This window comes from Schistosoma haematobium, chromosome 5 (assembly GCF_000699445.3).
Source record: "Schistosoma haematobium chromosome 5, whole genome shotgun sequence".
NCBI classification, from domain to species: domain Eukaryota; kingdom Metazoa; phylum Platyhelminthes; class Trematoda; order Strigeidida; family Schistosomatidae; genus Schistosoma; species Schistosoma haematobium.
This window is the reverse complement of record NC_067200.1, coordinates 3,644,238-3,667,062: the sequence shown is the minus strand read 5'-3', so window position 1 is coordinate 3,667,062 and position 22,825 is coordinate 3,644,238. Positions and strand designations below refer to the sequence as shown.

The window sequence follows — 22,825 nt, the reverse complement described above, 5'->3', positions numbered from 1 at the left end:
ATCAATTATAGTCCTGAACATCAATGGGAGGATTCGAACAACCAATGAAAATTTTATTATTATTATTATTATCCAGTCAAGTGATTGAGGAGTATTCGTTCGGTTTCGATGCCGATGACAACAAACAATCATTGTATATGCATCAGAAATAGATTTTCTAAAGTATTCGGAACTATGTCAACAGATTTATTGACGTGGTCAGTTGTCTAATTTAAGCATATTGAATTGAAGAATATTTGAGATAAAGTATTGAATGACATAATTTATGTGCTTGGCCTAACAGATACATAATTAGACTACTGAATTCGATTATTATTTCTTGTTAAAACATTAGTAATGAAAACAATCTAGAGAAAAGTATGATTTAGATTGAAGCTATATCATTTTCATTATCTGTGAATTGTTCATTATCTAATTGTAACAATGTTTTACCTTAAACCAGGGGAAATTATACCTACTACTCCTGCTCCTCCTACTAATACTACGACTACTACTCAGTCAACGACAAAACCAACAACAGTAACAGCACAACCGCAGGTAGACGTGTTATCGACGACGACGACGACGACTACAACGACAACAAAATCGTCTGACACAACAACACCAACCTATGATGGAGTACCTACATACAGTTTTGTTGAATTTTCTCTGACAACGAAACCGTCAACAGCAATCGCACCGGTTATGCTACCACTCGGTTAGTTAACTTGTACAATTTTATCGACTATGAACTGTTTAAAATAATATTTATGCCAACTGACTGAAAAAGATGAATAAGATAGCATGACTGGGATAATAATAATCGATGAATTACTTTGTTTGTTGACGATAGTTTCTTCATTGAACGTTTGGAAGAACTATATTTTCTATTGATCGTTGAAGCAAAGAAACGGGCAGTAAATAATAAAAACTGCAAACTCTGAAAAATGTAATTCCTTTTTCCGATGCCTACCTTTATTAATATCACTTTTTCTTATGATTGTACTTGTGAATGCTCGAACTTTTAGTGTGAACCATTATAACTATATGATTCTAGTCAGCTAGTCACTAACTTGATAAAAATGACTATCAGTTTACTCAATTACACCTTGTTATAACTTGTGGCCTGTATGCTCTGTTAATCTATACATAATGATACCGCCAATTTGAGAGCAGTGAATTATCATCGGACCAATGACACGTAAAACCTGTAGGAGCAGTCTAGAGTATTTATCGGTCCTGCTTCTTGCTTAGCCCAGGCAATTAAGTCCAGAACACCAATCACAGCCTCTGAGAAATGAATCATTTATTTCAAGCATACTGGGTTTATATATCAATCAGACAGACCACATCGTACCATAAAATAGGAAACAACATCTGTACAAGAATTAGCCAAAAGTGTCTGTGAATGTGAGAGGTAGTAATTGATAGACTGGGCATAACTCAAGAATGGTAAATCGTATAATAATAGTTCATAGGTCAAAATAAAGCTCATAATAAAAGGGACACGGATATGAATAGTTTAGTTACATAACAATTATGCGATCAAAATATGCGCATAGTATGAGTCCATAAATAGATTCCAACAGTTACCATTCATTATGCTTATAGGGACATAACACACCTGTTACCTTTCGTGAAACTTAGGCTCCTTATCAGGAATCTCCTAAATAATCTGTTCTAGCCTGTTTTATCCAATTGTTTCCAAGTACTATAAACTACTAATATTTGAATTCGATTTTGTATTGGTTATTCAAATCTTACCATTAATTTGTCTCTAATCGGTATATGTGCATTCTGTACAGATCACCTTGATATTGCCTTAAGTCATAAACATTATAAAGATAAATACATGATAACTAGTAGTGAAATCCAAGATGCATGCACCATTTCATCTTATTTAAGATTGATCATCTAAGATATACCTTTATCACACAGTTGATATTCACTTCAGGACTCGAACCCAGAAACAGTTTATGATAACAAATTTTAAAATGTTCCATCATTATTTCTTATTTCATTTCAATTCTATTTCAGTTTCTACTAAATTCAATGTTAAATCAAATTTATATAATCAAGTTAATGATACACCAGTTGAATGGATTGAAGAATATGCCAATACAAGTTCACCTGGTTATGCTAATTTAAAATCAAAATATTGTGATTTAGTATGTTTAAGTCTTTAATAACAGTCTCTCTCTTTTCTTTGTATTTCATTATGTTCTTTTTTTTATATTTTATTGTACTATACATAGTTACGTAACTGATTACTTTCAGATGATCCACCTATAACGTGAACATCAGTAGGAATAATCAAATGTTGGTCTCCAAGAAGTATATCCTGAAGTTCTAGTGAGAAACCGTGACCAGTGGAGTTCAACCGGATCTGTTGTAAGATAGTAAATCACTGACGATAATGGTGGACGGTGGAGCGACTTCATGGATTGATTGAAGTTAAACACTAACACTGTTGGATACCAGCCTGTTCAATGGTCTAGTGGTTAAGCGCTTACACGCGAGACTGATAGGTCCTGGGTTTGAATCTCACGAGGTGGGATCGTGGATGCGCACTGCTGATAAGTCCCACCAGTAGGACGAAACGACCTTAAGATTCGAATAATCAATACAGAAATGATTTAAGTTATATAAGAGGTTAAGCTCTGATGAGTTCTTTAGTCCTGATCTGATTCTATTAGTATAATTAATTCAACACTACATGTCCAATTACGGAAGATAGTCGGTCGACAAACTTTGCACTGAGTGTCATGTGATTTCTAAACGTTTCAGTCCTACAGAACTTCATTGACAACATGGATATCTCAGTAGTTATATCATAGACTGTGAAGCTGTTTAGTTGAGAGCTCGATCCACTATGAAACATCGGTTCCTTCAAGGTTTCTACATTCAACAGGCCAATATCAAATTGAATAAGTCTGGATAACTCATCAGTTTACTTAATAAAGTCGTGATTTTGTAATTGTGCCATTTCCAAACTGACAAAGATTGTTACTATTTGCGTCCTAATTCTGATAGTAATTTATTATTGTACTTACAACATTATTGACAATATACATCACAAATCTCCAATCATCTTTCTATTTGACGCTAATAAACCCATTGACTTTCATTATTACTATATTTGATCCCAATCTCTGAGGTGAACAAACTTTAAAAGTTATTATGCTTAATGTTTTAATCGTATTGTTTCATTTTTTTTCTCCCTGCTTATAAAAAATATATTACTAACAATGATAGTTAACATACTACTTAAAACAAGGTGATAGTAATGCAGCAGATGGTGCAAGTTGTGAACAAGTGACTTTTACACCAGTAACTAGTACTAGACCAGATGGTACAGTGGTACGAACTGTAAAAGGTGATTCAACGATTAATGTACCAACAACAACAGGAACACAATTAACGGGTAATCAACTTTATGGATTATTTATAAATGGATATAATAAAACTAGTACAGCACCATCATCTATTAAACTAAATGCATTAGATGTTCAACGTAAGTAAAATCATTTAATTCTATGTGTTAAAATTTGTCTTTATTTGTTATTGAGATTCATATCCTACTTAGTCAGTTCGTTAGTTGCTATGCAGAACTTGGTACATATGTATATCCGCTCAGATTATTATACCCCATTAATACAATGAGATGAAATTGTCAAAACTAATCCCAGAGCAGTAAAGACAGTAGTAGTAGTATTATTGGTAATCAAAAAGATTAAACACTCAAGATTCAATACAAGAAGAAAATATAGATTAATGAAATAATGATAGAAGTTTATGAGGAATTAAGAAAGTTAGGATCCAAAAGAAGATGAATAAAAGATTACAGTAAATGTATCTGAGACATTGTGGACGATTTTCAGCTATGTCACTCAAAGTCTCGAATCATTGGTCACGAGAAACACGTAGATCCTAAGGAGGTAATATGTGTCTACTTACTGTTGGAGGTACTTATATCATCATTATATATTGAATAGATAACTTTATTGTTGTGTTTCTATGTTGTTGTTCTTACTGCAATTGGATTGTGTTATGGATTTTTACCCTGTGCTAATTGTTGTGTCTTTGACTGGAAAATTAGAGAGCAGCGTACTTATCGATCGATTACAGTGACACGTAAACACGAACGAACGGCCTAGAGTCTCGATTGGTCCCACTTCCCTATCTAGCCCAGTTAGTTGAGTCCAGAACACAAGTCACAACCTCTGAGATATGAATCATTTTATTTCAGACATACTCTATTTATATACTAACCAAACATACCACATCGTACCATAAAAATAGAAAACAACATTTTGTACAATATTCAACAAGTGAACAGATACTGACCAATAGGAAATGTCCATTTAAAGTCCAAGGACACCATTGGACTTAACATGATAATTATTGGTCTATTCCTCCACATCCACAACAGATTGCATTATATATTTTCCTAGTCTCTAATAACTTCTAGCTAATCATGTGCCTTTTGCTCCAGCCTCTACGTTTTATGGTATAGTTGTATTAAAGATGTGGTTTCTTATTCAATGTACTGTGTGGTGAAGTATTTCATATCTATTATTACATACGTTTTGAGTAATAAATGAATGGAATACAATGGACAACTAATCCGTTTACTATTATCGTTTACGGATAGATTATAAGAGACTCGAGTACTAAAAAGCATTTAAGCCTTGATTAGGATTCATTGGTTAATGTGTTTATTCTTGAAATAGTAAATTACTGGTTTGACTGGGAATATGGTATATGATATTGATTAGAATGTTCAACCATAACAAATTAGTGTTCCTAATAACGTCCAATCAAACAGTCACGTTCAAATCAATCAACTGAATTGAATTGCATACTTTACTTCATAAACTATACTTCGTTAGACAATCACTGGAACACATGAAGTATCCTAGACTAGGAAATCGTCATCAGTATAGATAAATAACCTCACTCTAGATCAAACCCAGGAATCACAGGCCTGGTAGCAAGTGTTTAACATCTAGACTACTGAGAAAAAAATCAAACTATACATTTCTCACTTCAATCAATTTGCGATATTGTACAACTAATTTCTAATATCATCATTGACTGATTGTATAATATTCGATATGACCGAAATCTACTTCTTACAGTTTCACATTAGAACATCAGGAATTGATTCTTAAAATATACCGATGATTATCATTAGTAAAAATGGTTTTGTGGAAGTGTTGAATTCATGATGCAAAGTATAAAAATCGAAATTCTTCACAGATCCTTTATACTAATAAGTTTAAATGTGGAAATTAACTATTAATTACTGAAATTGATCTGTGGGTAAGGTAAATAACAATTGATCATTTGCTTAGTCAGATCAGCAGAGATGGTCTGATAGGTGTTAGATGAATTATATATTCTCCTATCCTTATTATTAGTGTGATTGTTGTTGGGTTTTGGTGTGGAGGCATACATACGTTCTAGTCAGCCTGGTCATGTATTTTTGATCTGAATTACGTTGAAGTACTGTAGAATAGAAAATGGAAGGGTATGTAGTACAGATATTCGTCTATATGAAATTAACGTCCTATTCGTGTAGACGAGGAAACTTACGTATGTTACTCCTCGTGGAGGAGCATAGGCCGCTCACCAGCATTCTTCATTCAACCCTGTCCTGGGCAATCCTTTCCAGCTCTTTCCATTTGTCATTCATCCTTTCCATATCTGATTCTATTTCCCGATGTAATGTGTTTTTTGGCCTTCCTCTTTTCCGCTTCCCTTCAGGATTCCAAGTTAGGGCTTGCCTCGTGATGCAGTTTGATGATTTCTGTAAAGTATGTCCTATCCACTTCCAACAACTTTTCCTAATTTCCTCTTCAGCTGGAAGTCGGTTGTAGACAAAGAAAACAGAGTATTATAACACAGATAATTTGTTTTTAATCAATCTAAAACTTTGTCAAGCAAAACTATCAAACTGGTATACTTTGTTTTCATTTGAGTTATAACATTTCGCAATATTGATTTTGTCCTTTATTAAAAACACTTACTATAATAGGCACCTCAGGTACAGTTACATGTTCACAATTTACTAATCCATGTGGAGAACATGCTACATGCCGTGATTCTCCTCCAGGAATTACTTGCTTTTGTAATTCTATGTGGAAAGATATGAATCTAAATGATCCTGGAAAACAATGTGTTTGTAAGTATTACAGATCTGATTATTCATTTTATATATCTAAGCATTTTTGAATCCAAGTTAATTTTGTTAAGTTAATTGTTTCCCATTTAAAAACACCGATTGAAAGCATAACATAAAAATATATATAATATTTGATTAACATTGATATGTGACCAATGAAAATCTGGAAGCACTGGACGGCCGTTTCTTCCTAGTGTGGGACTCCTCGGCAGTGTGCATCCACGATCCCGCTCGCGGGATTCGAACACACAACCTCCGGTCTCGTGCGTGAACGCTTAATCTCTAGACCACCGACTCGGCATCCGACAGTGTTAATGTCTAACCTCAACCAATCCACGAAATCGCGCGACCATTTTCCATTTTACTGAGGTAGATACTTGTCTCTACCTGATATGGATTAGCTCCACTGATCAATTTTCAATGAAAGCAAGATATTTAGCATTTTTTTGACCACTTTCCGTTCATTTAGCGTGTCACTGTTATGTAACAGAGTAATTTTTAACGGAGACTTAATTTTCATCATCTAAAGTTAACTACATATTTTCTACTGTGAACAGTCTGCTGTAGTGCATCTCAATCTGCTGGATTTAAAAATTCAAATGAAGCGAAAGTTAGGGCATGAAATGAAGTCTTCAATGAAAATTATTCTCCTATAGGGTAACATTTACTCATTAAGTTAATGGGAAAATGCTAGATCTTCCACATTTATTGAACATTTTGAGGCAGATACGCTATCAGTTCACAGGTATGTATCCTGATACACATTGCCAAGTCAAATAACACTCAATTGTTTCAGATATACATTGTCTTAATGACCTTGGATGGTCATTGAATGAACGCACAAATAATAAATACAATGATAAATTCCTTGAGCTGTATAGATCTAATATTTTGACAACCTCAATCTTTCACCTACTCTATACCTTATTATCTCATCAGTTATAAATTAAAAGTATGTGATCATTACCATTAGAATTAACAACCGAAATCGGACAGAGTAACCTGATTCCTGGAGTTGTATTTGATCAGTAATTCGGTTGTGTGTACTGAAATCATTGATATCAAGAATTTGGACAAAAGATTTTCCAACATTTTCTTACCAGTTACCCATTCAGAAGTATCTTTTTCAACCTGGAAACGTATAAGGAGTATGTTTGACGCTCGTTTCTTAAATATGATTCTCTCTTTGACACTATACCAAGACCACTAGTACTTCATAAGTTCGCCATCGTTAACACTGACAGCTGGACATACCGACACACTGCGTTCTTACGTGTCTGGAAAAGAACAGTACATTGTACTTTCAGGAAGGTGTTCAATGTCTTTACTAACTCAATTAGGTGTGCCACAAGAAGCATCGTTCGAAACTGATACGTAGATATTCTGTACACAAGACCTATTCGTTTGCTGAATGAGAAAGCTAACAGTCAAGGGAGAGACTCATTCAGGTAAACGAAATCAAATGCAAAAGAGTGCGTTTATGTATATATATATATATATATATATATATATATATATATATATATTCCTTAGAAGATGAAACCACTTATCGGTTAATAATATGAGCTTTTCATTAGCACGACATGCCTTTTTCATTTGCTAACTTTTGATTAGCACATTTTATCAGTTACTTTATTTGTTCAAAATGAACTTCATGTAAGTTAACTAATGATTGAAACTCATTACTAGCTTCCCTTCTTTCAACTGTCAAGGAAACGATGCTCAGATGTTAAACATGTTACCATTTAGACGTTGTTGTTTATTTTATTTCACTCATGATCTGTAAACTGTTGAGCCGACATTCAACTATATTAATGTTTAACTTCAATGAATTCAAGATATTGCGTAACCTTCACTCATTACCTGAGGTGAATAACTATCTAACACATAAAACGGACTGGCTTCTCAGTAGAAATACAGGAGTAGCCTATTGTTCAACTAACTCATATCATACAAATAATTCACTAATGACTTTGTATTTTGATAGAAAGTAATTTAACATAATGATGTCAAATTGAGATTTCCAGTCATTTGTAGCGTGGCGTCGAGTTAAAATTGACTATGAACACCGCTACAAAGGATCGCGTGCCAAACAAATCAGAAGCCGAAGGTTGAATGTAACCAAATAAATCCATAAAATCTCCGAGAAGCCAAATATCAGAAGGCAGTTAATGGACCAAGTCGAGATATATTTGCTGGCGATCTCGTGGTATCGAAAGGATACCAAGATCGTGCCATGATACAAGCTTGTTTACAGAACGTAACCGAATTCGCGCGGAGTCACAATCAAAGTGTAAGAATAAGAATGGAAGCACAATATAGCTGTCATTAGCACAGTGAAACAAAAGCACATTAAAACAAACACTGGTACAGTTGGTTATAATAATAATTGTTTTTATTAAACCAGTCGTGTTCTCGTAATAAATGTGAGTCACTACACATTAATCAGACTGATCTTAGTTGGGTCAGCATTAAAAACCAAAGAACACTTGGGATCTATTATGACTTGTGGTGTTCAGATATGTTAGAAGTGAAATTATTGTATTACCAGTGGTGTGAATAACTGTAGCACACATCACAAATTGACTAAGGATGGAAGTGTACATATGGTTGAAGGTTCACTACGAGACATAAGGGTCCTGAGTTTAGTTCTTGAAAGGATCATAGATGCATATTGTTCAGGAATCTAATACTAATACGAAATAACTAACTATCCAGTGTTTAGTCATTTGAAATTGAATGCAGATATCAAAAGAGTTATTAGCACTTAGAAATAACCGAAAAGTAGAACTTAGGACAGAGTGGGTTAAAGATTCCTGATAAGTGGGTTATGTTACACAAAGAGTTACAGATGTAAGTAGGTAGTCAAGTAAAACTTGGCAATTTACAAGACTATCTCCAATTCCAATTAGCCTATGATGAATACAATCTATATTATTAAAACTTAACTATTATGTAATATGATCTAATCTATGTAACTAAAATAGAATTATTTATTTTTTTTATTTTATATTTTCATTGTAGTACATCCAGCTGCAATTGCATTAATTGTTTTAGCATCATTACTGTTATTGGCTGCATTGATCTTATTACTTATTTGTTTATTACGTAGACGTCGACGAAGGAATAGTTCCATTTTAGCATCAACAGATTTAGCAACATTGAATAAATTAAAAGAAACTAAATCATGGAAATCAAAGTTAGATAAAAATAAAATTCAACTTGATGGAGATCAGTAAGTGTTCTGTATGAATAGGAAATAGATATATATAGATGGGTGTGATTATTTTTTTCTAGAGAGATAGAGTTACGCCTATTACTCCTTATGGAGGAGCATAAGCCTCCCACTAGCACTAATTATTTTTTCTGGTTAGTGTTTTTTTTTAACGAGTTAGTTTTCTACGGGATGTGGTCGCTAACTCCATGTCCGATCCTCCTCCTTCACGCGAGCTTGGAACCGGCAGTAACTTTAGGAGAGTTACAGGCAGGGTTGATCATTTTTTTCTACCTTACAGATAATAAATGATGTGACATATGATATTCGACACTTGGATTACTCTAATTCAAACACAATTGAATTCATGAGTCAATTAAAACTAGACCATCATGGAAAACTTGGAAGCACTGGACGACCATTTCGTCCTAGTAAGGCACTTTTTAGTGGTAGTGCGCATCCACGACCTCGCTCGCACGATTCGGACCCAGGGCGTATCGGCCTCACACGCGAACATTTAACCTCTAGACCACTGAGCCGGCCAGCATCCAACAGTGTTAATGTTAACTTCAACCAATTCAGGATATTGTGAGACCGTCCATCATTGTCTTCATTGAGTTATTATCCCATGACAGACCTGGTAGAACTCCATTGGTCACAGCTTCTCATTAGAACTCTAGGAAATACTTCTTTCTCATTAAGTTCTATAATTATATATCCAACTTAATAATCTATAAAACTGGCTAGGTCCTACGCAAAGTACATATAAAATTGTAACATGTGAATCAAGGATTGTTTGCCATCGTTAATGTTGGGATGACTAATATGAAGTGTTAGCTTGAATCAGTTTATAAGTGAAATGAATGATCAGAATAAGTATGGTCAACATGGGGTGAGAGAGAGAATAATGTAACTGAAAATCCAAAATTACGTTGTATGTAGAATAATATGGATTAGGCAAGAATTGATGTATGACAACTTGAACCTACTGTGGGAGAGAACGGACCAGATCCCAGTGGAGGAAGAAATCAGAAAGAATCGCTGGAAGTGGATAGGACACACATTGAGGAAAGCACCGAACTGCGTCACAAGGCAAGCCCTCACATGAAACCCTCAAGGTCAAAGGAGAAGAGGAAGACCAAAGAACACATTAAGTCGAGAAATGGAGACAGACATGAGAATAATGAACAAAAATTGTATAGAACTGGAAAGGAAGGTCCAGGACAGAGTGAGTTGGATAATGGTGGTCGATGGCCTATGCTCCATTGTGGGTAACAGGCGTAAGTAAATAAATACGTAAGTAGTTAATATTACCTCGATTAACGAGACGAAATTCCCCTACTATGTATTTTATCCACATGATTTATTGTATTAATATTATATTGAGAACAACCTGACACTTTATTACGAATCATTCTGATCTTTATTAAATAACCTTTCTAAATTATAAATAACACAACATTGAAGTACTTATGTTGTATTATATGATAAAGTTCACAATTTTTTACGCATAATTCCTTAATGTATCCCTTATTTTGGCTGTCGAAAGTTAATACATTGACCTAACATTGATCAGTTCATGAAACTATGCTTCACCAGATGTTTGTAGAGTAGTTTTAAAACGGATACTAACCGCTTTGCCACAGTATGATAAGAGGAATCGTGCATGTCCAAAATTAGTCTCAAATGGATATCCGGTTTGTGTGCCTTCAGTAGTTCGTCTAACCTAGTTAAATAGGTAACTATCGGCTTAACATATCGTGTTAACAGCAGTTCATCTAATTCCGTCAGAGTGAGAATCCTGCAGACGGCTGAAACAACTTCTATTCGGATAAAAAACAATCAGAGTTTTTCATCTGAAAGAAATATGTTCAACCGCTCCTTTTACTCTGGCCAACTTCGGGCTCAACTAGTTAAAAATCAATTTTATGATATGATGACATAATTTGAATGATGTCCATTTTTATATCTTAAACTTATCTTATTCACACATCTTACCATCGTCATCATAATCATTACACTTACTAACTTTTCTGAGACACTTATTCAGCATTCGCTCTTATCTGCTAATGCGTGCCCTACTTACTTACTTTACGTACTCACTTGTTTACTTACGCCTGTTACCCACAATGGAGAATAGGCCACCGACCACCATTCTACAACTCACTCTTTCTCACAGTAGGTTGTTGCTGATAATGTCTGGTCAACAGATCCGAAGTATCTTGAGTAGACAACTGTTAATAAACAATTGTATCTTCTGGATGATGGCTTTCATAGTTCTCCAAGTTTCCGCTCCATACAGCAGAACCATGGATATAATATGTCAAAGTAATTATTATAGATAACTTATGTGAATTGGGAAATCTGAATGGGTAGATTAAAAAAGTTATAAGCACTTAAGCTATTGGGAGGTGTGATACGACGTTTATAACATCCAGTTTATGTATCTAGTGATCTAGTTGTGGACGAATGTAAACATAGGGGCCAGATATACCTCTTTTGGATACATAAGTTAGATTTTCAGGAGTTGATCCAGGGGGCTTAAGGTATGTAGAAGAATCGTAATCTCGTTCCGTTATGTAGATTGTTAAGAGCTTGATAAAAAATAGGGAAAGCTTCGTTTATTTTTATATTCTGTTCACTATGTTAAACGAGAAAAAATGACGCTGTTAACAGATTTCGTGATTCCTTTTGCCAAACATGCTGGTACATGTTCACCAGCAAGCAAGGATAAAGCCCTCTGAGTATGCCCTGTGTAACTATCTCCACAGGAGCAGTTAAATTAATGTACACAAATGGAGGACCTCATTATCAGTAACCTATCCTTAATTTGTTGTGTAAGTACTAGTTTGTTTGAGATTATATGTAACTCGGTGCTATAAAATATCATTTCATTAGATTGTTTGAGTCGACTTGTTAAAATATTACTCGCTATGTCCGCATTAACATCAAGTTTTTTGGCCGAAGTTTGTTCTGTTTTTACCTTCTGACAGAAATTTCATACATAATTATCTGGATATCCATTATTTCGTAACGCATCCTTTAATTTATCTATTTCGCTATCTACATTGTCCTCAGGATATAATAGTTTGATTTTGTGACCTTTTGGTTTACCAGTATGGAGTTGTGGAAATCGTTGAATTTATTTGAGATTGATGACCAGTCTAAGTTAAACACAAACACTGGATAGCTGTTTCGTTCAGGGATGAAGCTGTTCATCGATGTGTATCCACGGACCCACACCTGAAGACCAAATGAAAGAACCACGATTTCGCGAACGAACGCTTATCCTTGAAACTACAGGGCCAGAATTCAATAGTGTACAGGTTTAACTTCAATCGACTGACGATATTGAGTTACTTTGTCCAATTTTCTTCCATAAGTACCTTATTCATAACCAACACAGTTGAAATTCACTAGAACTCTTGAGATTTCCTCTCAGAGCTAGTCACTAGTGAGCACACGATAATTATCACTACAGCACTGTGGAGATCGTTCAATGTGATAAGATTACGAACCGATCTAGTGAGATACATCTACCAAGACACATTTGCATGAGATTCTTACTTTATTATGTTTTTGTAGGTCCATTTCAATGGCCCGTGCTTCAGTGACAGATAGCCCAATAGCATTAACATCTATTCCAGCGTCGTGAGTTATAAGTTGATTTGATTTTATGATTAACTGGAGTATTCATGCCGTTAACTAATGTAATTGGATAAATTTTGTTATACCAGCATAGCAAAATGATAAACCAACTTATCCACTATTATGAAAATATGGTTTTCTTATATGTTCCTTAGTCGATTGATGGATAAGAATCCGGGCTGTGATTCTGTATACATGTAATAAACGTTTTCATTAACAGACAAACAGCCTGAGCTTTGAAATATGATATGCTTCGATAGACAACGGCCAACATTAAATTGCCACTAGTGGATCATCATGCACGCCTTTCTTCTATCCTAAAATCTAGTCCAAAATGAAAACATAGTGAGCAGGGAAAATTATTATTATATTTCAAACCATCATGGATTTATCAAGATGATCATTTAAACCACGACGGATCCTAGGCAAAGGAACATACTTTTTGGAATGAGATGATCACTGGGTAGCAATCAGTGTTATGTATGTCAGGTCCTTCTTAGTGCGTATCGAATTTTATCGATCAAGTTGTGATGTGACTACCAGTATAGATGACTCGATATCGTATGCACTATGCTGAGATACAAGGTGGTGGTTGGAGGTAGTTGACAAAAACTCTGGACCTAGGCTTTATGTTACTTGTCGCTCGTTACGATGGTGTACCTGTATCTATCATAGCCCATTGATCGGTCAATTATAGATACATATCAGTCTTGCAGAAAGTGAGTCGGCGTCTGGATAGTTTTCTAAGATTTCGTGCATGAATACTAAACTTCTAGACCACAAACTTGGCATCAAATGATGTTAAAGTCTTACTTCAATCAATCTATGATGTTCCACGGACATCTTCTCTTGTATTCGGTAGATGATTGTCTCACACCTGACACAGTCGAAATCCATTTTTCATGGCTTCTCACTATAACTCATCTCGAAACTGGTCACTAATGAACACATGATTGTTGGATTCATATTTTTATGAATTTACGATTTATGTTTTTCAACAGGCCAGTTCCACTAACAGGTTTACCAATGCCACTTACTCCAACAGCGAGTAACATGATTGACGGTCTTCCACAAAGAGTTGGAAGGTAAGTCACACAGTTTTTGTCAAAACCTTCCGTTACTATGGAAACACAAATTATTTCTTTCTTTCACCTTCTTTTTCTAATGAAGATTGATCCATGTTTGTAGTATACATTCATCTATGGATTAACATAATGCATATTTTTTTGGATTAACACAGATGCAGTAATGAAATTTTGTTGTAATATTGTATACTGTCCTAACACTTATAATCGCATTAACGCAGTTAACACTTGATAACCTAAGACAATTCTTCTTATTCCTAGACTACCAATCAGAAAACTTAAAATCGTCCTCAAGTAACTTGTATTATTTAGACTATTGTGATTATATAAACTGGAATGGAACAGAATATATGATGAATTAGAACTAAGTGACAAGTTTAGAATTTTGAAGAGAGTCAGAATTCAGATTTGGCCAAAACAACATGAATTCATTATTATTTGATTAGCTTCTCCTCAGATCCTAACAACTTATAATATATGTATACACATATATTCACTAAAGGTGTACCTCAGAAGTACATAAGTCTTGTGAGGGCTTTTCACTCGAACACTACTAGTCAGATCAGTGCTTATGAGGAATCGTCATCTGCTTTTACAACCTCATGTGGTGTCCGTCAAGGTTGTCCACTTTCTCCATTTTTCTTTAACGTCGTCACAGACCTACTGATGCAAATAATACTCTCACCAACTGAATTTTCGGGTATCGATCTCTTACCAGGAGGTCCACTCATCGACTTAAAATACACAGGTGATATAGTCCTGTTTGGTGAAGACGCTGATAAAATGCACAGTCTTTTGATAACACTGAGCAATAATGGCAGAATGTTTGGGATGTGTTTCTCTCTCTCTCTCTCTCGAAATGCAAGTTTTTGCTTCAGGACTGGTCTGCGTCAACACCTGAACTAGGGATAGGGAGTGAAGTAGTCGAACGCGTTGACAACTTCATTTATCTTGGAACTCTGATCAACCCTAATGGGTTGGTGTCTGACGAAATCTCAGCACGGATTCGAAAGGCTCGTTTGGCTTTCGACAAATTACGTGACCTATGACGAAGGCGAGATATCCGTTTATAGATTAAGGGATGAGTGTACTTCGCGGCAGTTTGTTCTGTTCTACTTAACGGCTGCGAAACGTGACCATTAGGAGTAGAAAATGTTCGTAAGCTACTAGTGTTTGACCACAGATGTCTTAGAAGTATTGCTCTCATCTGCTGGGATCACCGGGTAAGTAAAAGTGAGGTTAGACGTAGGGTATTAGGGAATGATGTAAATCACTTGATGAGGTTGTAAATCTTCATCGAATGAGATCGTTGAGCCGCGTGTTACGTATGCTTGAACACCGATTACCACGACGCGCAATACTGACTAGTGTGGTAGATATGTGCCAGAAAGATAGGCGCGGACACACTAAAACGCGAAATCAGTGCTTCAAGTCACTAACTTCTAGTCTGACTCATATCAGTAGATAAAGACTAGTTGGTTGGGGTCCACGTGACAATCGTAACCAATGGTTGGAGATTCTGTGTGACATGGCTCAGAATCGATCACAATGGTATAGATGTGTACACTAGTTGTCTTCCCTTAAATTTAGAGATAAAAATTGATTTATATCTTTCTTTCTACGAACTAATTCTTTCTTCCTGTATCATAACCTTGTATACAATCTTTCTTTTAAGCATTACTACCATTGAAGTGACTAATTCTATGAATCGGTGTTCATCTTGTTGTGTCAATGAAGTGTGCCAACTTGGACCGTTTCATAAATATGCCTGTTCCTAGGTTGTATCTAATTGACTGACTGACTGACTAAAGAACAATTGTCTAAGTTCCACTTTACATTTATTTATTCACTCTTAACAAATACAAACGATTCTACTTTAACCACTAATTCCATAGATTGATTTGATTATCAGTTTTTTGTTTGATGAGAAGATAATTGTGCATACTAAATATCTGTCTCATATATTTACCACTTTTCTTCAGTCCCTATTGTCTTGATATTCTGTGTTTTTCTTTGCAGTGCATTGCCTCTTACAGGAACTGCACCCCCTTGTCTGCGCTCAGAGGTAGTATGCCGATTAACGGCATTCAACAAATTCCAGCATCGTAAGTCATAATTCATTGATTCGTACAGTATGCATATATACCAATAAAAGACTGATCAATTGCGATCCTAAAAATCAATAGGAAGATTCAATTGAACAATACCTTGTGATCAGTTGTTAGTAATTCTCACCAAAGTTTTATTATTTAAATAAAACTTATTGAGGTTGTCAGATTTTATGAAACTCTCCTGTCAAATAACAAGTTAGTTATGAACTGTAATTACAAGATTCATTTTGCATACAAACCTCTTCAATTAATAATAGAGAATTGGAGTCTGTATGAATCTAAACATAAAACATAATAAATTTCAATAGCTGAGATCATGAGTAAATTGAAGATAGACAACCGCGGAAAACCTGGGGACACTGGTCGGCCGTTTCGTCCTTTTGTTGGACTCCTCAATGGCATTACGCATCCATGAATTCGCCTCACGAGGTTCGAACCCAGGACCCTCACTTACAGGTTTATTGTATTGCAAATACTAAATAATTAACCTATTGTAATGAACTGACCAGTTTAATAGAGATTAATCTCAGGCGGAAGAGTGTTGTAAGTCAGGAAGAAATAAACAGTTGTTTCGTCCTGATATAACACTCTTCCGTAACAGGCACCATCGACTCCAGTTGGAATCTTGACCAAAACATTCAATTCTTAATCTGTAACGAATGTAATCAATAAATTAAATAAATCTCTAAACACTCCGAATAAATTGTAGCAGTCTACTCACTAGTGACTTACTTCAATATCCTTTTGAAGCTCTAAAAAGACACTGTGAGTTGTGAAGCTCAAACATGTCGGGAATTAAATATTTGTTGGCAGTGGGGTTAGATGATCATCACCATATATCTCAAACTGATTAGAGACGAAATTGCACTTTTCGATGATGACACAGTAATTTCACTGGTTTAGAGTTCTAGAAGAAACCTGAAGATTAAATATCCAACTCATGGAATAATAGAAAGTACTCGACAACAAGTGGTTTTATATATGATAAAATAGCTTTTTATCGCTCCTTCGTTTTCAATAGTAGCACAAAATTGATTAGTTTGTGACAAATAAAGAGTACAAATTTAAAATGCCAATTAAAAGCCCATATCACCTATACGGATAATACATCTTTACTAAATATTACTGTGAGGACGGTCCACGGGTGAACTCGAAGAAGCTCTAAGAAGCTCAAAAAGAGCCAAAGATATTCTACCCAGTCATCTTTTGGAAGAATACTTCAGAATCACCACGTTTAGCTTCCCTATTGGACAATGCTAATAACTCCCCTATGTGCGGATTGGATAACTATAATGATCATTTTGTTTTTACTAAAAACTATAAATACCCGGCAGCTTTCTATCATAACTGACACTGTTTGTAGTTCGCCAAGTTTCTGCCCCATACAGTAGAACTGTCTCGACGTTTGTATTGCAAATCCTGACCTTGATGTTGTTTGACAGTTGTTTTGAGTTCCAGATGTTCTTCAGTATTAGATATGCTGCTCTCTCTATGCCTATCCGCGGCTTCACATCTGCATCAGATCCACTGTGTTCATCAATGATGCTTCTCAGATATGTAAATGTTTTTACATCTTCCAACTCTTCTATGTTAAGTGTGATTCGATTGGTATATGCTGTTTTGTTTCAGAGAATATTGCTTTTCCCTTTGTGTATATTGAGACCTACTGCTGCTGAGGCCGCCGCTACACTGGTCTTTTTCACCTGCACTTGTTGTTGCGTGTGCGATAGAAGAACCAGGTCATCTGTGAAGTCTAGATCGTGGAACTGCATCCTAGATGGCCTCTGCACCTCATGCTTCCCTCCAGATGTTGACGTCTTCATGATCCAGTCGATTACCAGGAGAAAGAGGAAGGGTGGTAGTAAGCAACCTTGCTTGACATCGGTCTTTACTTCGAACGAGTCTGTCAACCGTCGTCCATGCATTGTTCTGCAGTTTGATCCATCATAGGAATTCCGTATGATATTGGTTATCTTCTCAGGCACGCCGTAGTGTCGAAGAAGCCTCCATATTGTTTTCCTGTTCACGCTGTCAAATGCCAACATCGATTGGGAGGTCCGTGGGAGCTACTTCAATGTTGGGTGGGTTCAGTGGGGCTGGTCGGTTCAAGAGTTCTTTGAAGTGTTCTACACACCTGTCTCGTTGCTCTTCAATGTTGGTGACTACCTTGCCTTCCTTGCTTTTCACTGGTCGTTCAGGTTTGCGGCGATTTCCAAAGAGTCTCTTTGTTATGTCATACAGTTCTCTCATGTTTCCTTCTCTTTCAGCCATTTCCGCCGTCGTTGCTAAATCTTCCACATATTTACGTTTGTCAGTTCTGATGCTCCGCTTCACTTGCTTGTTTAGTTCTGTGTATTCAGCTTGTACCTTGGCTTTTTCTGCTCTTGTTCGACTGGTATTGATTGCTGCCTTCTTGTTCCTCCTTTCTTGAATCTTATCCAGTGTCAACAGTGATCCATTCCTTGTGGTGGTGCTTCTTGTGGCCCAGAACCTCATGACATGTTGAAGTGATTGCTTCTTTGATCCCTTTCCAGTTGCTCTCCATAGTAGTTCCTTCTCCATTGAGTAGATCATGAAAGGCATGGAACTTACTGCTGAGAGCTATCTTGAATTTGTTGAGTTTGTCAGTATCCCGAAGGAAAGCCGTATTGAACATTTGTGATGTTGTTCGCCCCGTTGTCCAGTGCTTCTTCAGTTTAAATTTCACCTTGGTGACCAGCAAGTGATGATCTGAGGCTATATCAGCTCCTCTCTTGGTTCTCACGTCCTCTATAGTCCTCCTGAACGTTTTGTTGATGCAGAAATGGTCGATTTGATTCTGCTTAGTATGATCCGGTGAAGTCCATGGGGTTTTGTGAATGCGTTTATGTGTGAATATGGTACCGCCTATGATCAGTTTATTGAAGGCACATAGGTTTGCAAATCTCTCACCATTTTCGTTTCTTTCTATCAGTCCGTGTCGTCTCATGATGTCTTCATATCCAGTGTTGTCCGTTCCAACCTTGGCATTTAGGTCTCCCATCAGAAAGGTCAAGTCCATCGTTGGGCACTTCTCGACGACTGACTGCAGCCTATTGTAGAATTGATCTTTAGCGTCTTCATTGTAGTCGTTGGTAGACGCATAGCATTGGATGACGTTCATTAAAATGCCCCCTTTCTTTGTTTTGAAAGAGCATTTGATGATCCTTGGTCCATGAGATTCCCTTCCTATAAGTGCATTTTGTGCTTGTTTGGACAGCACCAATGCAACTCCTTGTGTATGCGGGGCATTTTCTTCTTCATAGCCGAAAAATAACAGAAGCCCCCCTGACACTAGTCGTTGTTGTCCAGCTTGCGTCCAACGTGTTTCGCTGATCCCAAGCACCTCTAGGTTGTAACTCCGCATTTCTGCAGCAATTTGAAAGACTCTTCCGGTCTACCACATTGTACGAGTATTCAATGTACCTAAATAAATGGTTGCTCTGGTTGTAAGAAGAGCCATCGGCTTCGTGACTTCCAAAGAAACTCGGATTTATCAAGAGGCGTCATAATTATTCTAAATGAAGACTTTCAGATTCCCAGGGCAAAGTTTAAGTGGTTAGAATAAAGTTTTCTGGTTGGCGTTTATTTGAGCAAGTTAGATTTCTACGGGGTGGGGTCAGTAGCCCCATCCCGACCCTTCTCCTTTATCTGGGCTCGGGAACGGCGGCAGGCCCAGAGGGGCTCAAGATGGAGTTGACTAACTGACTGACTAAAGAACAATTGTCTAAGTTCCACTTTACATTTATTTATTCACTCTTAACAAATACAAACGATTCTACTTTAACCACTAATTCCATAGATTGATTTGATTATCAGTTTTTTGTTTGATGAGAAGATAATTGTGCATACTAAATATCTGTCTCATATATTTACCACTTTTCTTCAGTCCCTATTGTCTTGATATTCTGTGTTTTTCTTTGCAGTGCATTGCCTCTTACAGGAACTGCACCCCCCTTGTCTGCGCTCAGAGGTAGTATGCCGATTAACGGCATTCAACAAATTCCAGCATCGTAAGTCATAATTCATTGATTTTTTTCTTTGAAGTGTTAGACGTTTCGGTAAGTCTATAGTTTATGGACGAGCCAATCGGATTTAGGGTAACGGGTCTCAGATTTTGGCACAAACTGCATTCACTTCATTTATTTAAATAGAATTTCGGCATTATAACTGATGTCAGTTTGTGATGAGAATTATAAATCTAATTCCCAACCCAAAACACCTGACACGGTCGAAATCCATTTTTCATGGCTTCTCACTATAACTCATCTCGAAACTGGTCACTAATGAACACATGATTGTTGGATTCATATTTTTATGAATTTACGATTTATGTTTTTCAACAGGCCAGTTCCACTAACAGGTTTACCAATGCCACTTACTCCAACAGCGAGTAACATGATTGACGGTCTTCCACAAAGAGTTGGAAGGTAAGTCACACAGTTTTTGTCAAAACCTTCCGTTACTATGGAAACACAAATTATTTCTTTCTTTCACCTTCTTTTTCTAATGAAGATTGATCCATGTTTGTAGTATACATTCATCTATGGATTAACATAATGCATATTTTTGGATTAACACAGATGCAGTAATGAAATTTTGTTGTAATATTGTATACTGTCCTAACACTTATAATCGCATTAACGCAGTTAACACTTGATAACCTAAGACAATTCTTCTTATTCCTAGACTACCAATCAGAAAACTTAAAATCGTCCTCAAGTAACTTGTATTATTTAGACTATTGTGATTATATAAACTGGAATGGAACAGAATATATGATGAATTAGAACTAAGTGACAAGTTTAGAATTTTGAAGAGAGTCAGAATTCAGATTTGGCCAAAACAACATGAATTCATTATTATTTGATTAGCTTCTCCTCAGATCCTAACAACTTATAATATATGTATACACATATATTCACTAAAGGTGTACCTCAGAAGTACATAAGTCTTGTGAGGGCTTTTCACTCGAACACTACTAGTCAGATCAGTGCTTATGAGGAATCGTCATCTGCTTTTACAACCTCATGTGGTGTCCGTCAAGGTTGTCCACTTTCTCCATTTTTCTTTAACGTCGTCACAGACCTACTGATGCAAATAATACTCTCACCAACTGAATTTTCGGGTATCGATCTCTTACCAGGAGGTCCACTCATCGACTTAAAATACACAGGTGATATAGTCCTGTTTGGTGAAGACGCTGATAAAATGCACAGTCTTTTGATAACACTGAGCAATAATGGCAGAATGTTTGGGATGTGTTTCTCTCTCTCTCTCTCTCGAAATGCAAGTTTTTGCTTCAGGACTGGTCTGCGTCAACACCTGAACTAGGGATAGGGAGTGAAGTAGTCGAACGCGTTGACAACTTCATTTATCTTGGAACTCTGATCAACCCTAATGGGTTGGTGTCTGACGAAATCTCAGCACGGATTCGAAAGGCTCGTTTGGCTTTCGACAAATTACGTGACCTATGACGAAGGCGAGATATCCGTTTATAGATTAAGGGATGAGTGTACTTCGCGGCAGTTTGTTCTGTTCTACTTAACGGCTGCGAAACGTGACCATTAGGAGTAGAAAATGTTCGTAAGCTACTAGTGTTTGACCACAGATGTCTTAGAAGTATTGCTCTCATCTGCTGGGATCACCGGGTAAGTAAAAGTGAGGTTAGACGTAGGGTATTAGGGAATGATGTAAATCACTTGATGAGGTTGTAAATCTTCATCGAATGAGATCGTTGAGCCGCGTGTTACGTATGCTTGAACACCGATTACCACGACGCGCAATACTGACTAGTGTGGTAGATATGTGCCAGAAAGATAGGCGCGGACACACTAAAACGCGAAATCAGTGCTTCAAGTCACTAACTTCTAGTCTGACTCATATCAGTAGATAAAGACTAGTTGGTTGGGGTCCACGTGACAATCGTAACCAATGGTTGGAGATTCTGTGTGACATGGCTCAGAATCGATCACAATGGTATAGATGTGTACACTAGTTGTCTTCCCTTAAATTTAGAGATAAAAATTGATTTATATCTTTCTTTCTACGAACTAATTCTTTCTTCCTGTATCATAACCTTGTATACAATCTTTCTTTTAAGCATTACTACCATTGAAGTGACTAATTCTATGAATCGGTGTTCATCTTGTTGTGTCAATGAAGTGTGCCAACTTGGACCGTTTCATAAATATGCCTGTTCCTAGGTTGTATCTAATTGACTGACTGACTGACTAAAGAACAATTGTCTAAGTTCCACTTTACATTTATTTATTCACTCTTAACAAATACAAACGATTCTACTTTAACCACTAATTCCATAGATTGATTTGATTATCAGTTTTTTGTTTGATGAGAAGATAATTGTGCATACTAAATATCTGTCTCATATATTTACCACTTTTCTTCAGTCCCTATTGTCTTGATATTCTGTGTTTTTCTTTGCAGTGCATTGCCTCTTACAGGAACTGCACCCCCTTGTCTGCGCTCAGAGGTAGTATGCCGATTAACGGCATTCAACAAATTCCAGCATCGTAAGTCATAATTCATTGATTCGTACAGTATGCATATATACCAATAAAAG

General features: G+C 36.3%; 1 protein-coding gene across 1 annotated transcript; it reads left to right on the top strand.

The window, feature by feature from the left end:
- Nucleotides 1–423: 423 nt before the first annotated feature.
- Nucleotides 424–22,779, top strand: MS3_00008979 (uncharacterized protein; the record flags this gene model as incomplete). The annotated part of the gene is made up of 7 exons (XM_051217323.1): nt 424–697; nt 2,059–2,147; nt 3,235–3,493; nt 6,020–6,166; nt 9,191–9,401; nt 12,966–13,031; nt 20,169–22,779. The coding sequence occupies 7 exons, from the start codon at nt 424–426 to the stop codon at nt 20,257–20,259; spliced, it is 1,137 nt and encodes a 378-aa protein (XP_051064707.1). The 3' UTR covers nt 20,260–22,779.
- Nucleotides 22,780–22,825: the final 46 nt, after the last annotated feature.